The 27,586-nt window shown below is 40.0% G+C and overlaps 1 protein-coding gene across 25 annotated transcripts in view; it reads right to left on the bottom strand.

Annotated features, from left to right (window-relative positions):
* LOC105486966 (secretion regulating guanine nucleotide exchange factor) overlaps positions 1 to 27,586 on the bottom strand; it is a 241,559-nt gene that overhangs the window by 140,944 nt on the left and 73,029 nt on the right. For 5 of the 25 annotated variants that reach the window (XR_011610785.1, XR_011610784.1, XM_071075009.1 and 2 more), the window contains one exon: positions 6,155 to 6,263. The exons of the other annotated variants lie outside the window; for them this stretch is intronic. Coding sequence is in view for 3 of the 5 variants with exons in the window: in XM_071075009.1 (XP_070931110.1) it covers positions 6,155 to 6,263 (109 nt within the window). In the remaining 2 variants the exon portion in view is untranslated. The remainder of the gene's footprint in view (positions 1 to 6,154; positions 6,264 to 27,586) is intronic. 25 annotated transcript variants of the gene reach the window in all.

Genomic DNA, 27,586 nt, shown 5'->3' with positions numbered 1-27,586 from the left:
CAAGCAGTCTGACTAGAGGATCACCAAGAGAACCAATAGTTTCATTTTCCAAGTGCAAGTTTGAAGAATCAGGCCAGCTTCTCCAGTGAAAGAGCTTCTAATTTTTCCAGCTGCCTAGATTGTCAAATTACAAACTTGTCTTCAGGGGAACATATTTAACAAAGGGACATGTTCATTTCCCTTTTTACCACCCATCCAGTGGATCTGCACTTGGTTTAATTGCCACTCTGATCCCCCCACATAATCCATACATCACAAGACTCACATTTACAGTTCAGTACATTATCACACTGGAGCTGCTCAAAATAAACGGGTTTGGCAAAGTGTAATTATTTCCAGCAAAAGAGTTGGTTCTGCATTTTGACAGTCATCTGATACACTATTGTACTAAATGCTAAACTGTGAAACTGCAAAATTAAAAGAAAGCAATTTTTTAAGTTTTAAAAGTACTCATTATTAAATTATAAAGCAGGTCATTTATGATGAGTCAGTCCAAAAACAGAAGGATGATAATGAAAGAGTGAAGGAAGATTGGCTTCTTTGTATAACCTCTAATATTCACAATCCAAGGCCATTGTGAAAATGAAATGAGATTGCACATGTAAAATATCTAGTCCAGTGCCTAAGACATAATAGATGCTCAGTAAATGCTGATTTTCTTCCTTAAAAATTATTTTCTCAGCAGCAGAATTTACAAACTACCTCAATTTGTTCATTTGTTCATACATTCCACAATTCCCTCATTCCCAAAGAGCTCTCAGTCCGCTGGGGAAAGGCAAGTAAGCAGATGACTCCCACAAAAGGGATGAGGGCTAAAAAGAAACGTAGACAAAAAGGGCCATGAGCGTGCAGACAAAGAGTCCTTACCCCAGGGAGAGCAAGACCTGAAATGAACTGGACAGGGAAAGATGAGGTTAGTAAAGCATGGGGGAAGGTGAAAAAGAGACAGAGCCCAAGAGACAGAGAGAACAACACATGCAAAGGCCTGGAAGCAAGGAAGAACACATGGATTTAGGGATACTGTAATTCGAACCAGCCTATAATGACCGATATGGGGGAACAGATGGTAATAAGACCTGCAATGGCCCCTCTTTTTTTGTTAAAGTGACTAAATGCACTGACTTCTCAGCACAATGGGAAGTGGCTGAGCTTGCCTCGTAGCCCACTTTCCCTAGGGCAAATTCCCAGTAAGGTGATCTCAAGCCCCAGCCACCACCAAGCCTCATGGACTTGTCTCAAAGATGAGATGGGAGAGATTTCTCTTTAAAAGAAAACTTGATGAAATCTATGTTACCCAATGGCAACGTCTGAACATGCTGAGTCAGCTGCACTTCAGGAAACAGAGTGTCCTTGGAGAACAGAGCATATCACTTTACACACAGAAAACCACTCCTGTCCACGAAGGACAAACTGCGAAATGCTTAACACTGGCCTTCAATTATTAAACGAGCCCAAATGAGCTCTGGCAGTGAGACAGATCACACACACTCACAGAGAGAGCTGTAGCACGCCAGCCTATATTGTCTTAGGATTATTCATCAAGGCACCAACAGACCAGGGTCTTTCAGAGATCTTAGGGTCACGAGGTTACCCATAGCTCTTGGAAAAGATGATCATGCTCAGAACAAGGAAGAGAAAGTAAAAAGAACCTGACCCTTTGCAGAAAACATTGGGGTTTTTTTTTCTAAGTATTATAACACAGCCTATGCTGAAAATATTTCATTAACAACTTTTTGCTCCTTGGGTGGCAGTTTCATACTGGTCAGTTTTTGGCTTACCATGTGGTACTCAGGTACTCAATTGTCTCCACTGGGGGTATTTTTCAGTCCCCTGAGAACAAGCAGAACACTGAGGAGAAGCTCTGGATTCATACCTGGCTTCAAATACTGCTTGTTCTCTTGTGTACTCACTGTATGACTTGCAGTCTCAGTTTCCCCATTCACAAATGTAGATTCATGGGGTTTCTGTGGAAATTAAATAACATACCATGCACCTGGCACAATGCACATAAGGGAGCTATTTACATTTTGTTCTCTATTCCCTTTACTCCTTTTGTGTCCTGGAAAAATTAGAATGGCTTCCTATCTGGATACTGGGTTCACCTCTTGATTTCAGATTAAAACTGCCATCCTAGTCTCTGCTGGTTTGAAACTAACTTCCACCTGGAGGTTACCCTCACAGAAAGAAATCTGGGTAATGACCACAGGGCCAGTCCTTTCACATCTCTCCCTCCTCTGACCTCTGACAGTCCCACCCTACCTAGATATACATCAACTTGCACTCCTCTCTAGCTGACCCATCTATGAGGTCTGTCCGTTTCCCCTGTCCCCGCAACCTTCTTCTCTTGTCATCAGCTGATTCCCCTCTATTGGTCCAGCCCTGCCATAGGCCCAGTGATCACCCTCCACATCTAGCCAGGCTTCTGCCCTCATCCAGTTTAGCCTACTGGATCCTTAGTCCCTGGAGAGCAGGGGCCACACCTCAGTGCTCTCAGCTCTGTAAGCAGCTCGGCATCCAGTACACAGCAGAGGCTGGCCAGAAGTGGTAGGGTGAGAGGGACTTGGTGCCAGAGGGCCCAATCCTGGGACATGTTCTTAGAAGTTCTGTCTTGAGGCCAAGAAAAAATTTCCTAGGATGGAAATGCTCCAGGAAACCTAGGCAATGACAAATGAGCTGAGTACAGGCAATCTCCAGAGACTCCTGGTACTCCAGAAACCTTCACACTCTCATGCACATTCCTCACACACTTGCCGCAGATTATGTGAATGGGGCCTGGACCAGGGTGGAGGCAGAACAGATTCCAGACTTACTGGGAAGGAAGGTGTTGCAGATGGACTAATGAGAATACAGAGAGTGAAGCAAAAGGTGACTGAGATTCTGAGTCCTGGTCACAGGGGAAAACAATTTAACACAGTGCTAAGTGCTAGGGATGCAGAAGTGGGTGTACACACAGCTCCAGCCCTCCCCCAGGATAAGTTAGTTCCCAGCCCTCTGCTGCCATAGCACCGTGAACACCCTCATCATTGCACTCAGCATCCTGGACTGACACTATGACTTACCTGTCTCACCTACTACATCACAAGCTCCTCGATGGAAGAGACTATGTCATATTGAACTTTCTATCTACAGCATCTAGCATAGTGCCTGATACAATTCCCAGGCCTACCAATTACTGGCTTTGTCAAGTCATTTAAACTCTCTAAGCCTCAATTTCCTAGTCTGTAGAGTGAAGATGATAATAATCTCTACACCCAAGGAGGAAGAAATGAGTGAACTTATATAAAGCCCTTACTTATCCCAATCCCCAACTGAGAGTCAATACTCAAAAAGGGTTAGCTAGTGAATGAATTTGAGGTAAGAGAGAGGGAAAAACATTCAAACAAATAGTTCTGGAATTATGCAATAAATAATATAGTAGGAATATATTTGAATTACTCTGAGAGCAGAAAGGAAAGCACCAAATTTTGCCTTGGCATATATAGAAAACTTCACAGAGGAGGTAACACTTGAACTAAAATCTAAAGATCTAAAATCAGGCCAAAGGAAGGCCACGTGTGAAGGCAGAGAGGCAGGAAAGAGAACCTAATATGTTCAGGAACTGCAAGTCTGGCTATAAGAAGAGTCTGTGCAAAGGAACGGTGGTGACACACAGGGTGAAGAGATAACTCAGAGCCAAAAATTCCCTGCAAGCTCTGCCACAGAGAATGGATATCTCCTGGAAGATACTGAAAATCCACTGCAGGGTTTTGAGTAAGAGAGTGAAACATAGAGGCACTGTGGTGGCAGTGTGGAGGGTAGAAAAAAGGGGCAAGACTGGGGACAAACATAGAACAGTGGGGATTAGGGGATGATCTGGGTTGAGCAGAAAAGAATGGAGATGGGGTGGAGAGAGGGGGAAAATGAAGCTGGCCAGGTCAAGAAGCTAGGTAGAAACTGAGTCTCAGAAAAACTGCAACTGGCCCTTGGCATTCCCCAAGACTTTTTCATATAAAGTGTAGGTCTATGAGTTATAACAAATCACCTTCCCTCCACGTTTGCTGTCTTACAATTTGTGCAACAGAGAAGCACGAATATGGAAAATTCCAGCTGAAAACTCTGACCACATGAACAGGCCCAGAAGTCACAGTCACCACTGATGGTTAGATGAAACCATCTACAAATAGGCCTGAGATCCCGGCCAGCAATTTTTTATTCACATGCAAACTTGGGGCTGGAGTTCCAGTGACAAAACCTTTCAGGTGTACTATTTTTTTCTTCTTTTTTTTAAGCCATTTACAGAAACCCAAGGTCCTCCTTGTACTTCAGAGAAATGCTTTGTATTTAATTTGTTCTTAAAGAAAAAACAATAGCCTCTTTGCTCTACATGACTAGGCCACTGGGCACCATGAAAAAGATACAGTAACCTGGCCAGGCACGGTGGCTCACGCCTGTAACCCAGCACTTTGGGAGGCCGAGGCAGGCGAATCACAAGGTCAGGAGATCGAGACCATCCTGGATAACACGGTGAAACCCCGTCTCTACTAAAAATACAAAAAAAAAAAAAAAAAAAAAAAAATTGGCCGGGCGTGATGGCAGGTGCCTGTAGTCCCAGCTACTTGGGAGGCTGAGGCAGGAGAATGGCATGAACCCGTGAGGCGGAGGTTGCAGTGAACCAAGATTGCGCTACTGCACTCCAGCCTGGGCGACAGAGTGAAACTCCATCTCAAAAAAAAAAAAGTAAAATATACAGTAACCCACCAAGTCTCTAAGGTCCCAGAAGTCCATCTGTCTGTCACATCACAAACACACCACTCACGGCAGAAGAAATACACTACTGCAAGGTGAAAGGGACTGCATTCTAGACACCTTCTGGAGGGCAAAGGAGGGAAGAGAAGAAGAAAAGAAGGGAGGAAAAGGGCCAGAGAGTGTTTAAGACCATACATGACCACTTCTGCTAAACACAAAATAGTTTCCTCCCTTGCTTTCAATCTAATTAGACAGAAAGATCTAATGAGTAGGCAGCAGTGGTGCTTGGTTCAGCTGTTCCAGACCCTAGTGTTTCCTCCTTATTAAAAATAAAGAGACCCAAGGGTTCAATTTGGTAGAAATGCACACAGGGAGGCACATTTCCTTTATACAAAAATGTTTTGCATTAAAAAACCATATCTGTTTAATAGGTACCAAAAATTAAATGTACAATAGCAAGATCCCTGGTAGTATCTGTCTGCATTTTTGGAAGTGTCTTCAAAGACAGAACATTAGAGTAAGACTCAAAAGACCTGAGTTCCAGTGTCAGCTGTACCATTTACCAGCTGTGTGATCTTGGGCAAAATATGTAACATCTTGAGCCTCAGCTGCCTTATTGTCAAATGAGTATAATGCTCTGCCTGTCTCACAGAGTCTGGGGGAAAGAAAATATTTTGAAAACTATAAAGCACTTTGCTAACACCTACTCAGTCAATAAATATTCACTGAGGGCCTACTAGGTATTAGACATTGTTTCCCTTCAACTGTTAATGTTATTACCAATATTGCACCCCTTCCAGCTCAGTCATTAGATGTCAATTTCCAATGCAGACAGGTCTATGGTCTCAAGCCAACCTCTCATTCATCCAGTTTTCTCCCCAGTTGGGGCATTAGTCACTTGCCTCCATCAGGAGACATCTAATGACATCTCAGCCCTAAGAGGCCCTGGAACATATTAGTTTAAATGATGATGGGGACAAGAGCCTCTGCCACCTCTGCTACCCTAGAGGGCCTGATCCTAAGAAGCTTCCAGAATCTTACTCTCCACAAACACAGAACAAGACAGTTCTCATAAGCAGGGCCAGAGGTAGGTAGAGACAGGTGAACAGATGGAAAATCTGCATGGCTAAGTCTTTCCAGTATCAGAGTGCCTGGCTCCACGTCCACACCAGGTGACCTACTCCAGCCCACCCCTGTCTTCTACCAGGAAAGATTTCAAGTTTCAGAGGTTAGCAGCTCAGAAGCAGGCTCAGTGTGCTGCCATTCCTGCCCTGACCTTGTTCCTTGGTTTCATCACTGGGTATCTGCCTTGTTCTAGAAACCATGCCCTCCTTTGTGCCAGAGGTTCAGCAAGTGTGACCCTGAATTGATTGTTTCTTCTATCTGAATCCTCACCTAATAAACCATTTCACCAAGACCAGAGTCTTACCTTGCTATTACTCCAAAAGACTGTCTTGATGCAGAATCCACCTGGAGGGCCTCCTGAGACCAGAGCTCTAGGAATTCATCTCCACATCCCCCACTGTGCAGTTCAGTATCTGGCATGTAATGGGCACACAACAAATATTTATAGAATGAAATGTTACCCACTGGTCTAGATTACTGCAGACTGTCTGCTCCTATGCCCCTCCCCAACTCAAAGGACCTCCTTGACGGATAAACCAACCATCGCCTGCCATCATGTTCTCTGGCTGCTTTGTTGTTCCAACTCCAGGCCCCTGACAGGGTCTCTGGGTCAAACGTACCTACTCTATTCCCAGTATGTCCTCTTTGCCACTTAGCACATCCTAAAAGCCAAAGTGCTAAGCAAATTCTGAAGTCTGATGACTGCTTCAGTGTCCCCGACACACCTTTTGCTCCTGGATTCTGAGGGTTAACCTACACTAGACACTCATTTGGGGCCATCTGGCAATTTTTGGCACCACCCACTTCCCCTTGTCCAGTATGGAAGGGACTCAAGTTCTGTTCAACGAGCACTACTGAACACAAAGCCTGGTGTCATAGAGAGGCTCTGTTTAAGATCCTGAGGTAAATGCCTGACTAAAACCTAAGAAAGAAGGGCTTCAGGCAAGTCTAGACTACCAGCACATCAGATTTTGGTTCTGTGAGGCTGCTCTAAACATGAAAATGCAAGTAGGAAACCTCATTTCTGCTTCTTTACATTGCTAGATCAGCAGAGGAAAAGCACATATACAACACAGAAGGAAAATGATGACCTGAGTGTTGGTCCTGGTCTCTTCCACTAATCTGCTGTGTGACCTCAGGAAAGTCACTCTGCTTCTCTAGATTTCTATGTCTTCCTTTGTAAAGTCACAGTCTCAGATGTGATGACCCATTTCTAAAGCCCCTTCTATGCCTGACATTTAGCGATTTCCTTGCTACTCAGACCACAGAATTGACATCATCTGGGAACCTGTTAGAAACAGAGAGTAGCCCTACTGACTCAGACCTACAGAACTAGAATCTACATTTTAACAAGAACCCCAAGTGATTGCACACACATTGAAATTTGAGAAACACTATTGTGCAGCTTCTCAGGAAGATCCAGGCCGACCTGGGGCATGACATCTGCAAGAAGCTGGAAGAAGAAAGAGTCTGTCACAGGACTTTACTGAATGTGATTAGAAGCAGCTGGCTAGTAGTAAGGGCTGAGGAGAAAATGCTGCAAGATCCTTTTAAACTCAGCTGCAATCCATAAAATGTCTCTCAAGTACTTTGAGTCTCTAAATTTGAAGTCTTTAGATAAAATGACTTTAAAAATACTAATTATGCACGGAAGTCTAACCATGAACCAAGTATTAGTGAATCCAAAGCTCCTTCTGTACTGGCATGCTGCCAGCACGCATGAACAGAGAGCTCTAAAATCAGCAAGGAGGTCACCTCTGAAACCACAGCATTTCTCCCAGCCTCACCTGTCTCCTGACTGGCCCTCACCTACAGAACTTCAGTCTCAGTTGGAATCTCACAGACAAGACCACACTGAAAGGAACATTGTGTGGGCCTAGACAGTAGGGCAAAGGTCAGAGAGGGCTACAAACTCTGGGGTCACAGACCCACAGAGTCAGTCCATGGAGGAGAAAGGGAAGAAAGGGAGAAGCAGAGTGGAACCAGCACAGACTGAATAAACTTAGTGGTGAAGACTCCTGCTTCCAAATCTAGGGAGAAGCCAGTTTCTGACTTCTTATCTGTCTCCCCCACAGACTGCAAGCTTTGTGAGGACAGGACTGTAAAACTTGTCTCTCTAGCTATAGTGGCCTGCACATAGAAGTCATTCAACAAATGTCTTATGAGTGAATGAACAAACAAACCAATGAAAAAAAACAATAAACAAACAAGGACCAAAGATCATACGCTTGGTTTTATCAGTATCAGTCAAGACTACTCTTCAAACTCGTGAACTAAGCTTACTCCTCAGTCCAAAAGCCAGAACAGAAGACCCCAAGGGGTCTGGGAGATATAAACCTGAAAAAAAAATGGGATTCAAACTAGCTTGGCATTTTTTTCTGGACCAAGGTATACTAACAAATAGGCTATTCTAACCTATTCCAGGTTTTGTAATGTTTTATGCTACCCTTACCAGAATTTTCAGGCAAGAAATTTTTTTCTCTAGAAATTAGATGCTATTTGTATTTTAGTTATTAAATGCAATGTGAAAGTACCTAACACATAATCATCGTCTACATTAACATTTGTTGAAACTCAATCGATAGAATTCTATTACTCTATGTCATAAACTAGGAATTTTGCAAATAGCAGAATTACAGAACACTCTGGGCCACCCACTTTTGTGAATATAAAATCACTTAAGTAAGGCAAGCTGACTTTGGTGGAATAGCCTTTATTTTTCATCCACTTACATAACTCTGCATTGTCAAAGTGCACCAATAACTGGTGCTCTCATCTCTCATGCCCCCAAGAAAAAACTCCTTTGGGGCTCTTTCTACATTTATTTTCAATTGCCAGATCCCCAGAGGAAAAAATCAAATCACTGACGCTATTTCAAACTTCATGCTCAAGGCAGCCACTAAGAGGATATTAGGGCAGCTCAGCTTTTGCTCTCTTTGAGACAGGAAGACACCCCACGGCTGTGAAGGAAAGGCAGGACACATGTGTGGACATTCAAAATATAGCAAGGAAACCCAAAACAACAGAAAGACAAGAGGAGCTGGAGGAAAAAGTCATTTGGAACTATGAATCATCCCAAGGTAACTTATTATGTGTTTATATAAGAAGCAAAATGAGCTTTCGGCATTGCCATTCATTCATTGTTTTAACCATTCATGCATTTGTTCAGCAAACATTCATTGGGTACCCATTATATGCCAGGCGCTGTGCTAGGTAGGCAGGCAGCAGGACATCAGCCTACTACTGCTTACTATGTTCCTGCCACTCTAGCCTTCCTTCAGGTCTTTTGCAAGGTTGTTTCATGCTTCAACACAGTTCTCTGTGTAAATGTTTCCTCTTCCAAGAGGCCTTGCCTGATTTATTCCCCCATCCCACCCTGGACTAGATTAGGCTTCTCTGTTGTATATTCCTACAGCATTTCCTTTTTAACATTCTACACATCCATCATTACTTTATAGTCTCAGATAGATGGTAAGCTCCACGTGAGCAGGGACTGCCTCTCCAGTTACAAGCACAGAGGCTAGAATATAGTAGGATTCGATACACATTCACCGAACAAATGAACAAGCTGGGATTTATAGGCAAGCTACAGGCTCTGAGAGGTATACCAGAATAAGTGCAGGATTTGGAGCTCAAATCTGAACCCCAGCTCTACCACTCATTAGCTAGGTCACCTTAGGCAAGTCCCATAATCTCTCTGAGCCTTAGTTCCTCATCTGTGAAATAGAGACAAAACTTCATAGAGATGTAGTGAAGATTAAATAACATGATGTGGGTAAAGTAACTGGCACAAAATAGACGCTCAACAAATATTATCCTCCTACCCACTTCCCAACTTTGCCTATAGTTAAGATTCTTAAAGAGTTGACAACACCAAGGCAGGGCCCCAATTCTACCAGAACTCATCAAGACAGGATTCAGGCACAGAAATAAGGGAAGGTCAAAGATAGCATCCCAGATGACATCTTACTGACTCCCAAGCTTTGAACTTGAGCTCCTTCAATTTGTCTGACCAAGGTACAATACTAGGCCCAGGACTGAACCTGCAGATGGAAGATCCAATGGCTGCAGCCATGGGAAGAAGATGGCAGAGACTAAGCCCATTCCTTTTGGCTTTTGAAGCATTTAGACAAAAGCATACAAAACTCCCTTCCCATCTATGCTGTCTATAGGTAACTCAATGGAATCAAAAGTCTACAAGTAAGCTTAGTTAGACCAGTGAGGCTAAAGGCAGCACAGCACAAGAGGACTACACCTAGAATCAGATGACGGGGTTCAAGTCCAAACTCTGCCATCTACTGGATGTGTGATTTGGGACAAGAGTTTCCCTTATTTAGTTCTCATTTCACCATCCATAAATCAAGGGGATTAGACTAGGATAGTGTCTAAGGGCCCTTACAGTGCGAAAGATCTGAGATGCTAGATGCATGTCAGTCAGCTGTAATCAGCAGGCAAAAGGAGAACTCTTCAATCACGCACACCACTGAGCTGACGTCTGCCACACCGCAGTCAATTACACTGCAGAAAAAATGGTCATAAGGAAGAGCTAATATGGTATTTCCTGAGCCTATTTAGTCTCCCAATTCAGCACTGCACCTGTTCCTTCTGCATTTGCAATTTACTAGATAATATCATCACAGGCACTCCCTGAAACAGCTACCATTTATTTGTCACTTGCTTCTGTATTTCAGGTATTATCTCTTCTTTTAAATAAGATTAGGTAGAGTATTAGAAAGACTAATCAATACAACTGCCAAATGAAATTTACCCAGAAAACAATTTTCTCCTTTGTTTCCATTGTAATAACAGCAATATCTATAATGAATTGCTGACCTGCAATAAAAATCAGACTACTATCAGAAAGAACATGGGGGCAAAAATATAATGCCTACTTCACAAACATATAATGTCACACACAGTAAGGTAGCCCATTCATAATCCAGAACCTTTTTCTTACAGAAACACTGTAAATAATACTCAATGTCCTGGGCCTGCTGCCTTGCAATGCTAACCACCTCCACCCAAACACATACCCAACATTCACTAAATGCCATTTAACATGTCCTAGCCATTCTTCTTAGGGCTGGAGAAACACAGTAATAAGACACAATTACTGTCCTTAAACAAAGTCTCAGCCTAAAGGTCACGTGGTCCCAACTGTGAAAGAAAAAGTGGCAGACTGGAACCCAGTCCATATGCCACACGGTGACTTCTGTGAGCACTTAGGCCAAAGAATGGACTGCAAAACATCACCCAATATCTACATTATAAAAGACCACTTAATACTGGGGCTGTGGTTCTCAAAGCATAGTCCCAGACCTTAAGTATCAACACTACCTGGGAACTTGTTAGAAACCAAATTCTCAGGCTCCTTCCCAGACCTACTGAATCAGAAACTCTGGGAGTGACGCCCAGCAATCCATGTTTTAACAAGTCCTCCAAGTGATTCTGATGCATGCTTAGGTTTGAGAGTCACTGCCTTAAAGCATCCAAACTGCTGCATGTTTGCAGTAAAAATAGAAAGCTAAGCTTTCAATTAAACCTAAGAGAAAAGCAATAAAACTGGGTAAGAATAGGTTTTTCGATGTATCTTAAATATTGGTGTTTTGGGGAAAAGAAAAAAAAAAAACCAGCCTTGTCAGAGAAGGAGGAGAAAGAAATGCTGTGCTAATGCAATAGGGAATGTCTGTGCGTGTTCAAAAACTTCTGAGGCCTAAGGCCCTAGGCCTTTTCCTGTGTGGTACTTCATTTCCAAATATAGGCCTTTTCTTCAACTGAGAGCCCATCACTTCAGAGCATGTTCCCACACATTCACTGGCAGACCTCTCAGACTTAGCAATCATAATTAAGGTCACTTTAAAAAAAAAAACTCATAAATAAGAGGATGGAAAGTAAGAAGGAAAGGAGCAATAAATGTTCCTGGGGTCAATAAATTTTAAAATGAAGGTAGAATTTTTGAAAGGATGGAAAAATAAATGTGTGCACGTATGAGAAAGAGGTTGCTTAAAGTTGAATTTGTTGAGCTCTGAATAAAAAAAGAAAGATGGGAGGACCAGCCCTAAGAGGAGAAAGGAGCCACAGAAGGAGAAAAGAGGTAGTGAAGGAATACTGAAACATTTCTTAGCCTCTGCCACCAGGTGGTGAAATCGACCCAGCACAGCTTAGTTGCTGTCCAGAGCTACTGTTTTGATTTATCTTTCCTTGTTTGTCATTGCATTGGGGTGGGAATAGAGATGCAGAACAAATGGAGATGCAGAGCAACTTCAAGCTGGATGGCTGGGAGCAGGGAGAGTATAATGAGAAATGGATTGTTTTTATGCATACTAATTCAGTGGCCCTAATTAAGGAGCATTATTATATTTTAAAATGCATGGACAACCATGTAATAAAAAGTGCTCATGATGATAAAGGCTATACTGAATTATACATTAATGTTTAACTCCAACTAAGTTTTAAAATAATACATTTGACTTTAAAATATCTATTTTCCTGGAATGAAACTCAATGTCAGGTTAGGTCTAATGTTATCATCCAAATGCAATTTTCCTCCAGTATACCACAAAATGTTGAATACTGAGGAAGACAATAATAATGAAAAGTCAGCTGTACTATAACAGCAAATTTCCCGTAGAGATGATTTGGGGTTCTACAGGTCACAAAGGAAAAGAGACACATGGTAATCATAAATCCATCTAAAGATAGTTCATTTCTATCATCCTTCATTTTAAATGGAGGCTTAAACAACTCTTGGCTTGGAGGGTTGTAAATTTAATAATGTTGTTCCAATTCACTACTAGTCCTCATTGATTTTCTCTTATTTTAATCTGTATTGATTGATTAATGTCATCTTGTGACATCCAAATGGCAAACTGAGGAATAAAAATGATATGCATTGAGTTGGACTTCTATTGGAAAGAGCACTAAACCAAGTATCAAGAGACCTGGCTTCTAACATGCTCAGTCACTACTAGCTACTGTCCCTGGGAAAGTCACTCCATCTATCTGGGCTTCAGGTTCCTCATATATAAAATTAAACAATAATATCTGCCATAATTCACCAAATTGTTGTGATAAGCAGATCAGAAAACAAAAAGTTGTTACTATGAGACGGTACCTATATTCCCTTAAGTTCAAAACAAATAAACCCTCTATTGAAGAACAAACTACTTGCAAAATATTTTTAAATTAGGCACAAAAAAGATGCTGTTTTAAGTATTACAAATATGTAGGTGGGCAAGAAGGAAAACTGGAAAATAGTTCTCAGTGTTGTTGAATTCCCACATTTGGATCATTTGGAAATAAGTGTCTTTGGAAAATTTGAGTTTGAATATTTCCAAATGTTGCTGCAGTTACCATAGCAACAGACAGGCCCAGTCAGTTGAGTCAATCAATAATGGCCATGAACAAGTGGCTCTGCTTTTCCTAAGATGACAGCCACAAGAAAGTTTCTACTAAAGCTAGTACCTCTAGGCTCATACTTCTCTGCAACGTTCAGTGTCAAAATGTTCATGGAATTAACAAGGCTCAAGTGGTTTTCAGAATAAATTGAATAATAAAAAAACACTAGATTTTTTTTTTTTTAATATTGAAATCCTTAAATGAAAGGTATTGTCTGGGTATACATATCACTGCCATTATCCAGGAAGAGATACCAGTCATATGGATCTAGGGACAATTTACTCTGAATGTTTCTTAAACTGCTATATTAATAAAAGGTAATATAATACATGTAAATATGCACTCAGCAAAACAAGAGCTTGCAATCGCTCTCAATTATTAATGGATATTAAAATTCAGACAAGCCAAACCATCCCTCAAACAATTCAGATCACAGAGCTAGACAAATATTAGCTTGCTTCCCAGCTGGTAACCCAAACAGAGTTCAATCTAGTTATTCATTCAGGAAAAAAGAAACTGCCTATGTCATTTATCTTTAATTCATTGTCCTGTTGAATACATATATCCAACAACTCTCCTCTAGGTCAGACCACTGCTTAGACATTACTTCCACTATTAACTTCAACAGTAGTCCACTTAAATAAAATGGGACAATGACTGTGAGAACTTAATGTAAAAACTTTATAAAGACCCCCTAATCATCTGGCAATTCCAAAACAGATCTCTAGGCTTCAGGCTATATGGACATTTGTATCTATGGAAGAAAGAGCAACGTGTATTGACTAACCCCAACCAAATGAATTTCTAATAAAACTGTATAATGAGAAATTTTATCCTGAATTTTTTTTGCATAAGTAAATGAAATCATTTGTAGAAAGAAAACTTCATCTACAATTCCACCACCTAATACCGTGTCACATCTTGTTTTTCATTGTTCAACATTCCCTTCAAATCCATATCTAAGCATAAACAGAATTTTCACTCAAAGACATGACCCAGGTCCTATTTCTCACTTAATTTAGACAAAGATTTTCTCAAAACTAAGTTCTATAGGGCCCTAGTGCTCCTGGATGTGCCTCAGGAGCCACCACAAAGGGAACCTGCCAGTAGGCAGCCAAGTGATAAGGCTTCCTTCTCCCACCCCCATCCCTATTCCCAGTTCAACCAGAACAGTTATATTTTTATATTTTTATCTGTTTTAGATTTTGAGGCTCTGCATACAATTCCAAAATAAAATAAAATAAAAATGGTATATACTGCTAAGCATTTAAAAATAAAAGAATGTTTCCAGCACCTTGGGTGGCCAAGGCAGGAGGATTGCTTGAGGCCAGTAGTTTGAGACTAACCTCAGACATAGTGGACCATGTCTCTACAAAAAAAAAAAAAAAAAATTAACTAGCCAGGCATATGCCACCAGATACTCAAGAAGCTGAGATGGGAGGATCTGCTTGAGCTTGGGAGTTTGAGGCTGCAGTGAGCTGTTATAGCACCACTGTATTCCAGCCTGGGCAAACGAGGGAGACAAAACAAAAACAAAACAAAACAAAAACACCAAAAACTAAGGATGTACAGAATCATGTAATTTTAGAGCTGGACAGAACCTTAGAGAACCAATGATTTTATTTTATAGATGCTAAAAGAAGGCACAATGAGAAGAAAGACTTATCCAAGTTTATACAGGCAATTAGGAACGAGAATTGGATCCTAGGTCTCTATAGCCAACACAAAAGCCTTATTCGTAATTCAGGAACCATTCATTCACTCATTCAGTAAATATTTATCAAATGCTACTGTATGCCAGGCAGTGACTGAGGAACTGAGAAGTCAAGAAACAACCACAACAACGAAAACCCTGCCCCCATGGTACTTACAGTTTAGTAGAGGAAGATAAATAATAAACACAAGAATACAGTATATTGGCAAGTGATAAAGCAAAGAGGTGAGATGGGGCAGCAGAGTGGAGGGAGCAGGATTAGAGGTTACAACTGATGAATTTCCTCAAAGATCACTGCCATTCAGTCTTTATGCGGATATGTGTGTTTGTGCTATAATTGATTAATTCAGGCTCACCAATTCAGAAAAGGAAATAATCTAACGGTAAATCTGCCTGAAATTTCCCAGGACTCTATCTATTCTTCTAATAGCATCCAAAGTAAATCAGTATAACAAGCAGAATGTTAAAACTATTTGGTAAAAATGTTAAACAGCATCTTAGAAGCACATACAAGCATGATAGTAATTGCTGCACTTGGCTCCACAACAAACCAAGAATGTGGCCAAAAAGAATTAGAAGTGAGGACCTAGCTGCCAGGTTTATTCTTCTGGGTAATACTGGATAAGATGATTAAGTTCTCTGAGCCTGAGTTTCCTTATCTATAAAATAAGAGGGCAGGGTAAGACATTCTCTGAGGTTCTACATTATCATTTAAATATCAAAGCCCCCTAATGTGCCGAAAGCATTATGTAATATCTTAGTAGTCATATCAGCATTACGATTTGAATCCAAAGTAGCCCTAATAATAACACATTACATTTATAGAATTCTCTGGTTTTCAACGTGTTTTCACATTCATTATTCTCATCTGACAAGTAACAGAACAGCATTTTTTTTTCATGTTCTAATAAAGAAGGCTGGCCCTTCAGTCAGTCCAAGGTAATATGAAGCTTCCTGCTCTCTAGGGCCTACACTCTGGTCCAAATGTGGCTCCAGCCAAGGAAACCAACAAGCACCTCACAGAGAGACTCACAGAGTTACGGGTTCCATTCATTAGGGTTAAGGATGCCAAGAGTACATGAGATACCATTTCGTGGGTAAAGGGAGTCTTCAAATGAAGTACTTCAGACACTCAGGCATCTGCCACTATACCAGTGATGAGTGTAGGGATCAAGGATGAGAATGTGAACTTTAATGATTCTTGCCATCCTAAATATGTGTCAAGAACCTTTTAAAAATCTGTATCTTTTCATCCAGGAATCCTATTCCTAGAAATCCTTCCTGAGAAAATAATTAGAGATTTGACCAAAGATTTAAATATGAAGATGCTGATCATAGCATAATTTTTGGTAGCAAAAACTTGGGAACAACCTAAATTTCCAAAAATAATCACATAAATTATGGCATATTCAAATAATAAAATATTATTTTTAAATGTTAGTTACTTTAAAGAATATTTAAGTAATATAGGTAAATGTTCCTAATATAATTGTAGGTGGAAATATGAATATAAAGCAAACACACTACCTATAATATCTGATATTTTTTAAAAAATACATGTAGAAAAAAATATTTAAAATGTACTACAATGGGCCGGGCATGGTGGCTCACACCTATAATCCCAACACTTTGGGAAGCCAAGGTGGGTGGATCATTAGAAGCCAGGAGTTCAAGACTAGCCTGGCCAACACAATAAAATCCCATCTCTACTAAAAAAGAAATACAAAAAATAGCCAGGTGTGGTGGTGCGTGCCTGTAGTCCCAGCTACTTGGGAGGCTGAGGCATGAGAATTGCTTCAACCCAGGAGGCAGAGGTAGCAGTGAGCCAAGATTGTGCCACTGAACTCCAGCCTGGGTAACAGAGAAAGACTCTACCTCAATAATAATAATAATAATAATAATAATAATAATAAATAAATAAAATAAAATGTATCACAATAGTATAAGTGGTTTTCCCTAGGTTGTGAAATTACAGATGATTTTGATGTTCCACAATTCTACAATGAGCATGCACTCTTTCTATAACACAAAATTTAGTATTACTTTTTAAAATTCCTGTCCTACCTACCTCACAGAGGTATATAAAAAACAATATAAGGATGAGCTTTCTAACAGTAAGAACTATCCTAAAATGGAATCTCTGGGGAGAGAGTTCAAGCTAGCAGTATATGACCACATGGCCCCTGATTAGGTTAGACCTTAGAGACCTGGGATCTACAGCCCCCTGTGAAATCTCTCTATCCACAGAATATGTTAGCCCATCCTTCCTGCCGAGTACCCTGATGCTCAGTGGCACATACTATTGAGGATAAAGCAAGTAGTCAGTGGCCAAGAAATAGAGATCCTCCAGGAGAACAACCCTAGCAGTCAATGGTCACTATGCCATTACCAGCTTGGCCACTATGCCATTACCAGCTTCTAACACCACAAGTGGTAAAAGCCCCTCTGTCCAGCAAACATATTGCTAGGACCTCTGCTACTGGTTCTAGGACACTGTGCTCATGGTAACTTCTCTGAGGACCTAAAGTGGTCCAAAGGCTTCACTTTGTAGCTATGGTCCCATATATGCCATGGAAAAGGAAAGGAGAAGTAAGACTGTCAAATACAACCATCAGACATTTTATGCTTGACCCACCATTGGTTTGGCCCACTAAGTGTTTTAAAAGATAATATAGTAGGGATTTGACTTGGTCACAATATAATATAAGCATCTCAACTTATACCTATATCCCTACAAGCACCTAAGCTTCAGACAGGAAAAGTGAGAGGCAAAGTGACTTGTTGAAAGCCACACAGCAAATTATTAGCAAGCTAGGTTTAGAACCCAAGTGTCCTGGCTTCCAATTCCATGTGTTACACTGCAGAATCCCTAGCTCCTCAGGGACCCTAGACCCCTGATATTAGGAAGGACCCCAGATCCCTGATATTAGGAAGGACCCCAGACTCTGCTACCTCCTATGGTTCTCTTTGCCCAAGACTGCAGGACACTTTAGTTATTAAGTTGTCAGTGACCGAGACCTGAGGAAATATGTAGTTCATACTTGTAGTTAGGAGTAACTGACAGCAAGCAAACAGAAAAAGACAGGACATCCTAGAAACACATGGGTATACTGGGTACTCTAGACCCAAAGTTTTATATAGCAAGTGAAATAGCATGTAATGCTAACTAGATCTATGATACAAGTGAGCATCCATACTCCTCACCGGAGGAGAGAAGCAGAAATACTTCATGGGTATCAGAAGAGGCTGGAGCAATGGACGAATGGGTGTTAGAAAAAAATCATCAATTTCTACCTTGGTTTCTTGGTCCTCCTTAGCCTGGCTGCAGATTTCCTCTCATCAGAGAACTATTATAGGATAGAGCATAATAAATGTAATAAATTCTGAATGAAAGAATGTTTATTGTGGACTCTCTATTTAAGATAGTGACTCTATCACCGAGGGAAGGGGTGAAGGGGTCTGGTGTGTTATATTTTTCCTAGCATTCCACATTCTCATATTATTAGAAAAGAAATGTTAAAAGAGTAGAAGGTGGAGCAGGAATAGGAAGACAAGAGTGGCAGAACAAGGAAAACGAGAAGGGAAGGTTGGGGTAGAGAAAAGACATAAGAATAGAAAAGCATTAACATAAACAAGTTAGATGACAATCCTGGAAATATAAGTTATTTTCTTTCTAATTTAAAAAGGAAAGTAGACTTCATTATTCAGACTTCTATTCACTCACCAACCTGTCTTCAGCTCCCTCCCCTGCCTAATGGCTTCCAAGATAATGAAATATCAAGGTAAATCAGGCAAAAGTATTTGAGTGTGGACAGAAAAATCTACCTCCCCTCATCCCCACCTGTTGCACTGGAACACTCTGAAATGCCATGAGTCTTCTCAGCTGGGAAGACTGCTAAGAATGGTGAATTAATTTGGGCATTTCAATGCAGAGAAGCTGAGGTGCCACCTCACTGCATGAATACAGTATGCTGCTGGCTTCCTCTGGATCACCAGGTATGCCTAGGCATCACAGGCAGTGTGACTCCTGAGGGATGGGGCAGCCCTTGGGGGAAAGGGAGAGCCAATGAGCCAGGAGGGAGCAATGACACAAGGGATATCCCAAAAGTGCAAACACAAAGCGAAGGCCAGCCTTTGGGTCAAATCCATAGCTCTGTGGAACCCTGTCCAACTGGCAGCAGATGGCTGTTCTATTCTAGACTTGGCCATTCCCCTTGAGAAAACCTCTTTGGTAATGGGGTTGTCAGTCCCTTTCTCAGTCTAATGCTCACACATCACCAGGACATGCAACCAAGAATGTCACAAATATTTTCAGTGATATTTGAAAATCAAAAGGAACAATTAGTTACTTGTTTTATTTGGAATTAAACATGTTTATTACAGAGAAAAGAGCCCCAGAAAAACCTTTCTAATAAAACAGGCAGTATACTCTCCAGCCTGGTTCCTCCTTTCCACCTCCAGTCTAACAAAGAAGAAGAAAGCTGAATGGGAAGGGGTCTAGCAAATGAACTGAGTCCAGTATGTAGGTTCAATAGCGAAGTTACAATAGCACGTTTCAGACCAAAAAAGAGCAGTCAAAGAAAACCCAAGCCACCTTGGACTCTAAACATTCCTCTCCTCGTGGGCAAGATACCAATATCCCAGGATGCTAACAAGGCCATCTGGGACAGAGGAAAAGATGGTTCATGGTGAGTCAAGATTATGTGGGTGGCAGGCCCCGCTCGGCTATGCAGCATGCTTAGCCTCTTTTGAGTTCCAGTGACCCCTCCACCCACCCAACTGTAAAACAGAGACAATAACATGTATATAACTTATTATTACTATTGGCAGAAATAAACAAGACAGTGTACATGTAGAATGCTAGGTAAGGAAGCCCTCAATGTCAGTTTCCCATGCTCTGCCCAAACCCACACACAATCATTTCTTTGAAAAATGGTGATCAGTCTTTTTTTTTTTTTTTTTTCTCTCTCTCTCTCTCATTCTGTTGCCCATGCTAGAGTGCAGTGGTATGATCATAGCTCACTGCAGCCTTGAACTCCCAGGCTCAAAAGATCCCCCTGCCTCAGCCTCCCAGGTAGCTGAGACTACGGGGACATGCCACTATGACCGGCTTGATGATCAGTCTTACGGCCCCTTTCTAGTGTTCCTTCAGTCTTAAACTGGAGAAAGTGCAAAGGCTGAGACCACTTCCCAAGGTCAGACCACCCACTGCTCAAGGCAGGCTCCAAGTCACTGTACTTCTGCTGAATTGTGGCCAAAAGCACTACAAATAAGTTTTCTTTTTCCTCACAATTTGGTTTCTCCACCAATATTTATTATAAACATTTTTAAATACACAGAAAAGTTTGAACATACAGAAAGACTTAAATAATTATACAATGAACACTCATATTCCTACTACCTAGATTCTACAGTTAACATTTTGCTATATTTGCTTTAATCATGTATCTAGCCATCCCTGTCTCTATTCACCAATCTATCTTTTTAAATGTATTTTAAAATAAGTTGTAAATACAAGTGTCCTTCACATATGCTGATGAGTTTTTCCTCCAATTTTAAAAATTGTGGCAAATATACATAACATAAAATTTACCATCTTAACCATTTTTAAGTGTACAGTTCAGTGGTATGAAGTATATTCACACGGTTCTACAACTATCACCACCATCCATCTCCAGAACTCTTTTCATCTTGCAAAACTAAAACTCTGTACCCATCCCGGAATCATACAGTATCTGTCTTTTTGTGACTAGCTGATTTTGCTTATCTTAAGGTCCTCAAGGTTCATCTATGTTGTAGTATGTGTCAGGATTTCCTTCCTTTTTAAGACTGAATGATATTCCATTGTGTATATATATCACATTTTGTTTATCGTCTATCCTTTGATGGACACTTGGGTTGCTTCCACTTTCTCGGTATTGTGAATAGTGGTGCTATGTACATGGGTATGCATATATATCTTCGAGATTCTGCTTTCAACTCTTTTGGATATATATCCAGAAGTGGAATTGCTGGATCATATGGTAATTCTATTTTTAATGCTCTGAGGAACTGTCATGCTGTTTTCCACAGCAGCTGCACTATTTTACATTCCCACCAACAATGCACAAGGGTTCCAATTTCTCCACATTCTGGCCATCACTTCTTATTTTCTGTTTGTTTGGTATAGTAGCCCTTCTAATAGGTGTTAGGTGGTAACTCATTGTGGTTTTGATTTGTATTTCTCTAATGATTAGGGTTGTTGGGCATCTTTTCACATACTTTTGGTCATTTGTATAGTATCTTCAGAGAAATGTCCATTCAAGTCCTTTGCTCTTTTTAAAAAGTGGGCTGTTTGGTTTTTGTTGTTGCTGAGACACAGTAGTTTTATAGCAAATCATGAAGTCAGGTTAGGTGGATCTTGCAACTTCATTCTTCTTTTCCAAGATTGCGTTGGATAGTCACAGCCTTTTATGTTTCCATATAAGTATCAGAATCAGCTTATCAACTTCTACCCCCAAAAAAGCCTCTTGAGATTTTGATTGGGGTTGCTTTAAATCTACAAATCAACTTGGGAAGACCTGACAAGTTAACAACATTGAGTTTTCCAATCTATGAATGTGATATATCGCTCCAATTAATTGGGTCTTTAACTTTTCCCGGCAGTGTTTTGTAGTTTGTATGTACAAGTCTTGCACATTTTTGTTAAGTTTATACCTAAATATTTTGTACTTTTTGATACAACTGTAAAATTATCATTGTAAAAAAACTGCAAAAAGAGCCCGCATTGCCAAGACAATCCTAAGTCAAAAGAACAAAGCTGGAGGCATCACGCTACCTGACTTCAAACTATACTATAAGGCTACAGTAACCAAAACAGCATGGTACTGGTACCAAAACAGAGATATAAACCAATGGAACAGAACAGAGCCCTCAGAAATAATACCACACAACTACGGCCATCTGATCTTTGACAAACCTGAGAGAAACAAGAAATGGGGAAAGGATTCCCTATTTAATAAATGGTGCTGGGAAAATTGGCTAGCCATAAGTAGAAAGCTGAAACTAGATCCTTTCCTTACTCCTTATACGAAAATTAATTCAAGATGGATTAGAGACTTAAATGTTAGACCTAATAACATAAAAACCCTAGAAGAAAACCTAGGTAGTACCATTCAGGACATAGGCATGGGCAAGGACTTCATGTCTAAAACACCAAAAGCAACGGCAGCAAAAGCCAAAATTGACAAATGGGATCTCATTAAACTAAAGAGCTTCTGCACAGCAAAAGAAACTACCATCAGAGTGAACAGGCAACCTACAGAATGGGAGAAAATTTTTGCAATCTACTCATCTGACAAAGGGCTAATATTCAGAACCTACAAAGAACTCAAACAAATTTACAAGAAAAAAACAAACAACCCCATTAAAAAGTGGGCAAAGGATATGAACAGACACTTCTCAAAAGAAGACATTCATACAGCCAACAGACACATGAAAAAATGCTCATCATCACTGGCTATCAGAGAAATGCAAATCAAAACCACAATGAGATACCATCTCACACCAGTTAGAATGGCGATCATTAAAAAGTCAGGAAACAACAGGTGCTGGAGAGGATGTGGAGAAATAGGAACGCTTTTACACTGTTGGTGGGATTGTAAACTAGTTCAACCATTATGGAAAACAGTATGGCGATTCCTCAAGGATCTAGAACTAGATGTACCATATGACCCAGCCATCCCATTACTGGGTATATACCCAAAGGATTATAAATCATGCTGCTATAAAGACACATGCACACGTATGTTTATTGCGGCACTATTCAGAATAGCAAAGACTTGGAATCAACCCAAATGTCCATCAGTGACAGACTGGATTAAGAAAATGTGGCACATATACACCATGGAATACTATGCAGCCATAAAAAAGGATGAGTTTGTGTCCTTTGTAGGGACATGGATGCAGCTGGAAACCATCATTCTCAGCAAACTATCACAAGAACAGAAAACCAAACAACGCATGTTCTCACTCATAGGTGGGAACTGAACAATGAGATCACTTGGACTCGGGAAGGGGAACATCACACACTGGGGCCTATCATGGGGAGGGGGGAGGGGGGAGGGATTGCATTGGGAGTTATACCTGTGTAAATGACGAGTTGATGGGTGCTGACGAGTTGATGGGTGCAGCACACCAACATGGCACAAGTATACATATGTAAAAAACCTGCACGTTATGCACATGTACCCTAGAACTTAAAGTATAATAAAAAAAAAAAAAAGAAAAAAAAATTTTCCAATTCTTTGATGCTACTATATAAAAAAATAGTTGATTTTTGAACATAGATTTTGTACCTTGCTAGATTGCCATCTTGGTTCTAAGAGTTATTTTATAGATTGGTTAGATTTTATAATTCAACAATCATATCATCTGTGAATAGAAACAGATTTTCCTCTTCTTTTCTGATTTTAAGTCTTTTATTGCTTTTTCTTGCTTTATGGCACTGGCTAGAACCTCCATCCAGTATAATAGAGAATAAAAATGGTGAGATGACATACTTGCTCATTCTGATCTGAGAAGGAATACATTAAATTTTTCACCATCAATTATCATGCTAGTGTGCTTTATAAGTGTCCTTTATTAAACTGCAGAAATTCCTTTCCATTTCTAATTTTCTAAGTTTTTAATCACAAATAAATGTTAAATTTTGTTAATGATTTTTCCACATCTGTTGAAGTTATTATTATGGCTTTTCTCCTTTATTTTGTTAACACATGATGAATTAAATTGATTTTCAAGTGAAAAAGCAAGCTTTCATTCCTGAGATAACATAGTTTGGTCATGATATATTATCCTTTTTAAATATTAATGGATTTGATTTGCTAATATTTTGTTGCAGTTTTTGTGTTTATATTCATAAGGGATACTAATCTATAATTTTCTTTTTTGTAAAAATGTCTTTGGTATCAGAATTATGCTAACTTCATAAAACAAATTTGGAAGTGTCCCCTCCTCCTTTATTTTCTGACTTTGTGTAAAAATGGTACTATTTCCTTACTTAAATGTCTGATAAAGTTTATATTTCCTTACTTAAATGTCTGATAAAGTTTATCAGAAAAACCCCCTAGGCCTAAAGAGTTCTTTGTGGAAAAGTTTTTGATAATAAATTGATTTCTTTACTAGACATACAGATAATCTGATTTTCTATTTCATCTTGTGTTTTTGTACATTGTAGTTTTTCAAAAAATCCATTTTATCTAAGTTGCTGAATTTATAGGCATAAAGTTATTTGTAGTATTTCTTTAGTCTCCTTTAATGTATATACAATCTGTAGTGATATACCTACTTTCATTTCTAACATTTGCATTTTGTGACCTTGTTTTTCTTGATAGTCCAGGTAGTGCTTTATCAACATTGTTGATATTCTCAAAGAATTGCTTTTGAATTTCTATTTTTCTCTCCTTTCTATTTCATTAACTTCTGTTCTTTCCTTTATTATTTTCTCTTTCTATTTACTTCAGGTTTATTTTTCCTCTTTTTCCAACTTCTAAAGGTAGAACATTAAGCGGCTGAATTTAGTCCTTTTTCTTTTCTAATATATGCATTTAAAGAAATAAATTTCCCTCAAAGTACTGCTTTAGCTGCATCCCACAAACACTAATATGCTCTACTTTCATTATTCAAAGTTTTTAAAATCTTTTTATTTTGAAGTAAATTCACATCTACAGAAAAGTTGAAAGAACCGCACAAAGAACTCCTGTTTACAATTAACTCATATTCCCAAATCTTAACATTTCACTCGCTTTGCTCTCTATATTCCCTTCCTTCCCTCCCTCCCTCCCTCCCTCCCTTCCTTCCTTCCTTCCTTTTTTTTTTTTTTTTTTTCTTTTTTTTTTTTTTTTTTGAGACAGACTCTGTGGCTCTGTCGCCCAGGTTAGTGATCTCGGCTCACTGCAACCTCCACCTCCCAGGTTCAAGCGATTCTCCTGCCTCAGCCTTCCAAGTAGCTGAGACTACAGATATGTGCCACCAAGCCCGGCTAATTTTTTGTATTTTTAGTACAGACGGAGTTTCATCATGTTAGCCAGGATTGTCTCCATCTTCTCCATCTCCTGACCTCATGATCCGCTCGCCTTGGCCTCCCCAAGTGCTGGGATTTACAGGTGTGAGCCACCATGCCTGGCCTTTATTTTTTTCTAAACTGTCTCTGAGCAAGTTGCTAAACTTGATGCCCCATTATTCTAATATGTCAGTGTGTTTGCCACCAAAATTGACATCACTCTCTACATAACAATTCAACCATCAAAACTAAAAAATGAACACTGATATGTAACTTTCAAGAAGCTTCAGACTCCATTTAGGTTCTACCAATTGCCCAGATAATGTCCTTTACAACAAAAGGATCCAGTTCACAACTGTACATTTCATTTAGTTGCTATGTCTCTTTAGAATCTTTCAACCTGGAACAGTTCCTCAGTCTTAACTTCCAGACCTTGACACTTGTGAAGAATGTGCCTGCTTTTGGTTACTCTCCATTTCCTTCAGGTAGTTTTTTTCACATTTTTTCTGAGTTTATAGTTGATTTCTGTAGGAGGACTGGTCTGATAGAAACTACTGCACCACTACCAGAAATGGAATTGAGATGAGATTCAATCCTCTTCTGAGCACAGATACTGCATGAAAAACCTGCTTCTCTCTGTTTGATTAGCACGACAGATCTCACACTTACAAAACAGGAACAGCTATATTATACAGCCTCATAACATTTCATAAACCTTTTCCAAATATCTACTTCATTATTATAATTAAGATGATGCCAACATAGAATTAAAAGATCAAATAGTAGAGAAAGGTATAAAATGAAAAGAAAAAGCCTTCCTGTCTAACATTAAAAGAATGATCTCATGAACAGAGTCTCTCTATTCTATGCTTGCCATATCAGTGATAAGAAAACTAGAGGAAACTTAGGCTGGAAATCAAAAGATATAAGTTTCCAGTCCTAATTCTACTGCTCCAAAAATGGCCTTAAATAAGCCACTTACTCATATTTGATACACAATTAGCACTTTTCTCAGCTGCTAGGAGTATATTAAACTGCTCTGTGCCTAAGTTTCCTTATCTGAAAAACATACATAGCACAAATCATCTTTTCTATATGCCTCCTAGGTAGGAAACAAAATGATTTAATAATGTAAGTTTGAGTGCGCTGAAAGCTGAAAGCTTAATACAAATGTAATAATATATCAGGTATTACACCTCTGGAAAAATCAAATGGAAATTAGAAGCCTTGGTTGGAACATAGAAGAATCTATGCTCTATTTAGTTTTATATTATTATACTATCTATACCTGCACTGTCCAGTATAGTAGCTTCTAGCCACATGTGGCTACTGAAATTTGAATTAAAATTAAATAAAATTAAAAATTCAGTCACTTGGTTACATTAACCATATTTCAAATGTTGAGTAGCCACATGTGGTTATTAGCTATTGTATTAGACTGATACAGACCACTTCCATCATCCTAGAAAGTTCCACTGGACAGCACTGATCCATACAATTTTATACTATGTATTCTCTTACTTGCCTGATTTGAATGTTATTGTTGTGGAATTAATACCCAGCAGCTAGCCTGCCACTATAAAACAAAACAAACAAAACAAATAAACCCTGCACTTTGGGAGGCTGAGGCGGGCGGATCACCTGGGGTCAGGAGTTCAACACCAGCTGACTAACAGAGAAACCCCGTCTCTACTAAAAAAAAAAAAAAAAAAAAAAAAAAAAAAAATTAGCCAGGCATGGCGGCACATGCCTGTAATCCCAGCTACTTGGGAGGCTGAAGCTGGAGAATCGCTTGAACCCAGGAGGCGGAGGTTGCGGTGAGCCGAGATTGCGCCATTGCACTCCAGCCTGGGCAACAAGAGTGAAACTCCGTCTCAAAAAACCAAAAAATAAAAACTCAAAGGTGAAAAGAAATTGGTCTCCAGGTGATTAAGAGCTCTAGCCAAACTAGAAGGGTACTGGCCTTAGAACTTGGGAAGAACCCTTGAAACTGCTTCTCAATATACAGATTAGGAAACTGAGGCTCAGAGAAAGCAAAGTCTCTGGTCCTAGGTCCCATAGGCAGTCAACATCAGAGATGAAAATGGAATCCTGGTACACAGCAGCATAGGCTTTGCAGTAGGATCAGGGTTTTACTAGCAACTTTGAAATTTACTAATCATGTGACCTTGGACTAGTGACCACCTCCGAGTCTCACTCTCTTCAACTGCAAACAGAGGAATAATAATCCCTACTCTGCAAGACTGCCATGAGGATTAAAGAGAGGGTGCCTAGAAAGTGCTTAGGAGAGAACCTGGCATCTACTGGGACTTGGAGAATGCTACCTGCTGTCATTATTAGCAAATACATTGCTCTTTCCATTGCATCCCAGACCCTGATCAGGGAGGCTGTGGCCACCAGATGGATCATCATCATGGAGCTAGTGAGTGTTGTAAGGCACAGGGAAATTACGCAGCTTGACAAAATGTGCCAGGGGAGCAGAATGATAAATGCATTACACAGCAGTAACTACAGAACTGCTCCCAAAAGTCCCCGTGCAACAGCAGAAATTTCACCTTGAGGGGTGCAAAGGGAAATGCACC

This window comes from Macaca nemestrina, chromosome 12 (assembly GCF_043159975.1).
Source record: "Macaca nemestrina isolate mMacNem1 chromosome 12, mMacNem.hap1, whole genome shotgun sequence".
Taxonomy (NCBI): domain Eukaryota; kingdom Metazoa; phylum Chordata; class Mammalia; order Primates; family Cercopithecidae; genus Macaca; species Macaca nemestrina.
This window is presented reverse-complemented; position numbering and strand designations above follow the sequence as displayed.